The sequence below is a fragment of the Cannabis sativa genome, chromosome 7, assembly GCF_029168945.1.
Source record: "Cannabis sativa cultivar Pink pepper isolate KNU-18-1 chromosome 7, ASM2916894v1, whole genome shotgun sequence".
NCBI lineage: Eukaryota > Viridiplantae > Streptophyta > Magnoliopsida > Rosales > Cannabaceae > Cannabis > Cannabis sativa.
Window position 1 is genome coordinate 58,584,371 of NC_083607.1, and position 5,719 is coordinate 58,590,089.

The following is a 5,719-nucleotide window of genomic DNA, read 5'->3' on the forward strand; positions in this document are numbered from 1 at the left end:
AATTGTGTTCAAACAATGTGTTGCACGCAGGGCCAGCCTTGAGAATATATGAGCCTAAGACGAATTAAATTTGATTTGAACTCATGACCTAAAATAATATTTCATCCACCTCAACCAACTAAACTATGAATATTTATTACTTACAATACACTTAAATTTTACTTAAATAAAAGTCTGATAAAAAATTTTATTTTTTTATTTTGGTCCCCCAGAAAGTGTGGGCCCTAAGCAGGGCCTAGCCCGTCTATGTCTAGGGCCGGCCCTGGTTGCAAGCGTGACTATTTTATTTTATACGCGTGTAAAATAGACGGTTTGAACATGTTTTCTATATTGTAAATTATGTCAAATTTCTTAAAATTTTATAAAATATCTTAAATAGGTATAACTTATATGAATATGAAAAAAATTGAACTAAATTTTTTTTCTTCATGCTAAAATAAGTAAAAGGTACACCAATACATTTCTAAAGGAAGTGCATTGGAAAATCATCCAATAATATATGATTTTGTAAATAATAATAATAATTCATATTGATTATTGAGCAGTACTCTGAAACTGAATATCCAAACACAAAGGCGCTTCAATAGCTCCTCTCTCTCTCTCTATCTATTGGAGACTAGGGTTTTTCTGACCACCAGGTACACAAGCTTCTTCCCAATTTTAGGTTTTCTTTCTTTCAATTACATTCCACCTTTATCTAATCTTATAATGACATTTTCAATTTCATTTCTCTCACAAGTTTTGCCCTTTATTAATTTCTTTCTTTGATTTTTTTATGATTTTTTTTTTCTTTACAGTTTCCTCCATTAAAATCTCAATAGGGAAATCTTGTTGTTTATTGGTTTGAATAATTTAAGCATTGTATTGTGTTCAGGAATCAAAAGCTTCAAACTTTGCAGTTATGGGTGAAAGTGGTAAGCGAGGTCGTTCACAGAGAGACCACTATGAGAGTGAAAACAAGAACCAAAGAAGACGTGGGAATGAGAAAGACGAAAGGGGCAATGATGAATTGATCGTTTACAGGATTCTATGCCCTGATGGTGTCATTGGAAGTGTCATTGGTAAGAGTGGTAAAGTCATTAATTCGATAAGGCAAGAAAGTAGAGCAAAGATCAAGGTGGTTGACCCTTTCCCGGGTTCCCATTATCGGGTTTTGACCATTTATTCCTATGTTAAGGAGAAGGAAGATGTCGAGCTTGAAGACGAGTTTAATGAAAGGCGGCCTCTCTGTGCTGCTCAGGATGCCCTTCTTAGAGTTCAAGCCGCCATTGCGAATGCAGTGTCTTCAGTTGGAGATTCTGAGAAGAAAAGGAGAGATAGAGATAAGGATAAGGATAAGGATAAGGATAAAGAAGAATGCCAAGTTCTTGTCCCTGCTAGCCAATCTGCTAATATAATTGGTAAGGCTGGGGCAACAATTAAGAAGCTTAGAAGCAAGACTAGGACGAGCATTAAGGTTAACCCCAAGGATGGTACTGACCCAGCACATTCATGTGCTATGGAATTTGACAATTTTGTTCAGGTTTGTTTTTGTTTGTCCTTTTGCTTTACTGGGTATTTGTATTTGAAATGTAGCTTTATTGTGTATGTTAAATTTGAAGAAAATGAAAATGATTTGGAAGAGTACTAAGCCAAGTTTGAGGACATGGAGTTCTAGTTGACCAATTGTTTAGGCTCAAAAATTAAAGTCAAGAATGCTTGAAACATTAAGTACAATATATTATTATCCAGATTTGTCAGTGAATTTCTTTCTAGTATCCGTTCTGTATGTAAACTTTGTTTCTTTATGAACAGATAACTGGTGAATCAGATGCAGTGAGAAAAGCATTGTTTGCAATTTCTGCAATTATGTATAAATTTCCTCCTAAGGAAGATATACCACTTGAGACAAATGTACCGGAAGCTCCACCGAGCATAATTATTCCATCAGATGTCCCAATTTATCCACCAAGTGGGCTATACCCAAGTGCAGACTCTATTTTGCCTTCTAGACAGATTCCTTCAATCTTAGGTGCTACACATTTACAGGATATTCAGGGTTATGCTGACACTGGAAATACATGGTCTCTTTATTCATCTGCTCTTCCTGTAGTGCCTAGTTATAGTGCCGCCACTCGTTCTGAGGAGTTAACTATTAGGGTGTTGTGTCCTTCTGACAAGATTGGGCGTGTGATTGGCAAGGGTGGTGGTACTATTAAAAGTATAAGGCAGGCTAGTGGTGCTCGTGTTGAGGTTGATGACACCAAGGATGATCGTCATGAGTGTATCATCACTATCACATCAACTGAGGTATTGCCTCCTGTCATGTTATGTTAATCTGTTTGGCATTTAAGTGCACTTTTTTAGTAATATGTAGATATCTCTTGTACATGGTATGTGCAATAGGTTGGCAGGGCCAGGGATTCTGCGGCTTTTTTGCAATCCCCTCCCTCTCTCCTTATCTAGTTATGCTGTCTTATAGAAACCTCTTGTACATAGGTATACCATATGTGCAAAAGGTGGGCAGAGACGGGGATTCTTTTACTGTCTTAAAAATCCCGTTGCAGTTTCCTCACTCAATTGTTTTACACACACACACATATTATACACGTACATATAAGAAGCTGAACCGGGTAGTTACCATTTTATGCAGTTACTTATTTCTTCTCTGTAGTCTATATGTTTGAAATATGTCACAGAACATGTTGCTTAGTAACATTTTGAACCTTTTTATTGTGTGAATAATGCAAATATAAATAGGGAATATGGAGACATATGCCTATTTGAAAACTTCTCTTCTTTCCTTTAAAATATCAGTTGTTAAGATATTAATAAGGTGTACAACTCTTTAACATAAAAATTAGCTAATAACAATGCTTGGAAGTCATGGATGTTAATGCGGTGCCACTAGCCTATTTGATCGATCTATTGTTTTGCAAATCAATGATTGCATGTTTTCTCCAATTCTGGTTACACTCTGTTCTATTATATTTTGTGGATCATTCCAATTCTGGTTATACATTTATATAAATGTATATATATAGTTTTCTTTAAGTGCAAATGGTTATATTGTATACATCTCTACTATGTGTTGATAATATTTGTTGTTTGTCACATGGTAGTCAGAAGATGACATGAAGTCTATGGCAGTTGAAGCTGTTTTATTGCTTCAAGGAAAGGTAAATGATGAAGATGATGACACAGCGAACATGCGACTGCTTGTTCCATCTAAAGTTATTGGTTGTATCATTGGAAAAAGTGGTTCCATCATTAATGAAATTCGTAAGAGGACAAAAGCTGAAGTTCGTATCTCAAAAAGTGAGAAGCCAAGGTGTGCTGATATCAACGATGAGCTTGTTGAGGTTTATTTCGAAAACTTTTTAAAGAACATGGATAATGATAAAATCCTTTGATTATTTGACGTTTACTTTTTTTTTTAAATCAGCATTATTATAGTAATCATTTTAATTTTAATTTTGTTCTTCATACAGATGTCGGGAGAAGTTGGTAATGTAAAAGATGCACTTGTTCAGATTGTTTTACGGCTCCGAGATGATGTATTAAAAGACAGAAATACTTCTCGTAATCCTTCTTCTGGTAATGAAGCATTATACTCAAGTGGCACTAGCCTGTCAATGTCATCAATGTTGCCTTCTGTTCCCCCAGTTGCTCCTTTGAGTAGTTATGATCAGAGGACTGAGAGTGGAAGTGGCTTGGGCTTGATCTCATCAAGCGGCCTCTATGGATATGGATCTTTACCGGTATGTATCTATTTGTACAGTTATTTCTGTTCAAAATGTCTCCACTACTATCACTAGTACTATAATAACAGTTTTTAGCTGTAGTTTTGACGCATAATCATTAATGCCGTTGATTGTAGGTTATCTTGACATTAATCTAAGATTTTGATTATTTTGCATCAGCAGATTGATCGTGTTAGTAGTTTGGTTAACTTAGCTAGTGATTCTATTGGTTATGTCCTTCTAGTTTTTTAGAATCTCTTTTAGACCTTAGAGTGAGTCAGGCTTGAATTTTTCCTCTTTCCGGGTACTTACACAATTACATTTAACTTTAATTAGTAACCTCTTGTTCTGTCAATTAAGAAATGAGTGTTTTTTTGGGAAATTCTTTTAATTAATTAATAATGATGATTGCCTTCAAATTTTGTTGATTTAAGGTGAGGTGATAAATCTTAATTCTCTGGTACTTAAGGTTCATATTTTGGCCAATATTGTTTGATTGGCGGCATGCCTTATTTACTGTTGGATTATTCTAAGGAAACATCTGTTTGCTCCCATCTAATTTTGTCTGGCCTTTTTCATTTATCAATTTTTCAATAATAGATGGGAGAAAATGGCTACGGTGGATCAATGTCGTCCTATTCATCCAAGATGTATGGAGGGTGAGTATTTTAATTTATGAGATTTGGTTGAAGTTTATATCCTTTGACTTTCTCACACCATGCACGTATGCAGGTTGACACCCCCTTCAACACTTGAGATGTTGATACCTGCTAGTGCAGTGGGTAAGGTCATGGGAAGAGGAGGAGCAAATTTAGCCAACATTAAGAAGGTGTGTTCATCCCTTAATATTCTCTCTTCTTTCTCCTTGTATTTTTACAATTGACATTCATTGTCTTGGGTTTGATTAATATAGTTATATTCCTACTTCAATGAGTAGTCACAAATGTTCAAAAGAGTGTAGTTTTAGGTCATAAATCACACTTGTGTTTTTGTCTAAACTTGATGCATGAATGAGAAATCTGGACTCCATTTCTAACTTGGTAATTAGACAGATTTTAGTACCAATATTTCATACACATGAACAAAATTAAGTTACAGGTCAAGAAGTCTTACACTTAAGAGTTGAGAAGAATTTATTAAAATTGCTTGAACGAGTACATATAACTAATCTATACTTATTTCATTCATCTTCAGATTTCTGGAGCAGCAGTTGAAATTTCTGAGTCCAAATCCTCTCGGGGAGATCGAATTGCTCTTATTTCTGGAACAGCTGATCAAAAGCACACAGCGGAGAGCTTGATTCAGGCATTTATGATGTCCACTTAACTTCTAAGGATACCTCTTGGTGTTTGAAGGTGAATGGTTATATATTGGTTGGTTCTCATTTTCGTTTCCTGTATCTATCTCCTATAGGTTTCGGTTTCAGGTGAGCTAATCTTTAGGTGTATTTACCAGTAACCATCAAGATTGTGAAGGAGGATCGATGCTTTTAAGGGGTGTATAGGGTTTCTTTCTTTCTTTTATCGCTGTCTGCAACATCGCCAAACTTTTTAGGAACCTGATAGGTTCTTTCTTTCCGTCAGTATATGGTTTTAAGACCTTTTGTTGTCTAGTGTAGGCCCCATCTGATTTCCAATGCTAGCATACTCTGAATTTGATGTTCTCGCCGGAAAACTTATTCACTAGTGATCATAATTTATCAATCTTATTATATGTGTGCTATTTTCTCTTGCCATTTCCAACCTTTAGCTTTCAGCTTCTTGCTAGAAGCATCTTCTCTGTTAATGGTGCAAGTGTTATGTGATTGATTACAATCTCTTCTTTTGAGATTCTTCTTGATATTACAATTTCAGTGCAGCTCCGAATGACGGAAACTTATTCTATACAACGAGATTTCCTATCATGGAACATCTGGTTTCTGTCTGTGCTTGCTTCTTTATTCTGTGTCCTCTATCTTCATTCTTGTGTGAAAAATTTCATCACTGAATTAAATCATG

The 5,719-nt window shown here is 35.4% G+C and overlaps 1 protein-coding gene across 2 annotated transcripts; it reads left to right on the forward strand.

Annotated features, from left to right (window-relative positions):
• Positions 1 to 511: 511 nt before the first annotated feature.
• LOC115697231 (KH domain-containing protein At4g18375) lies at positions 512 to 5,444 on the forward strand. 2 transcript variants are annotated; one of them, XM_030624156.2, is made up of 9 exons: positions 512 to 638; positions 875 to 1,522; positions 1,795 to 2,289; positions 3,102 to 3,341; positions 3,471 to 3,740; positions 4,323 to 4,381; positions 4,455 to 4,551; positions 4,917 to 5,077; positions 5,178 to 5,444. In XM_030624156.2, the coding sequence occupies exons 2-8, from the start codon at positions 902 to 904 to the stop codon at positions 5,046 to 5,048; spliced, it is 1,914 nt and encodes a 637-aa protein (XP_030480016.2). In that variant the 5' UTR covers positions 512 to 638; positions 875 to 901; the 3' UTR covers positions 5,049 to 5,077; positions 5,178 to 5,444. The 2 variants fall into 2 exon arrangements, with proteins under 2 accessions (XP_030480016.2, XP_030480014.2); XM_030624154.2 differs by having other exon boundaries at positions 4,917 to 5,444.
• Positions 5,445 to 5,719: the final 275 nt, after the last annotated feature.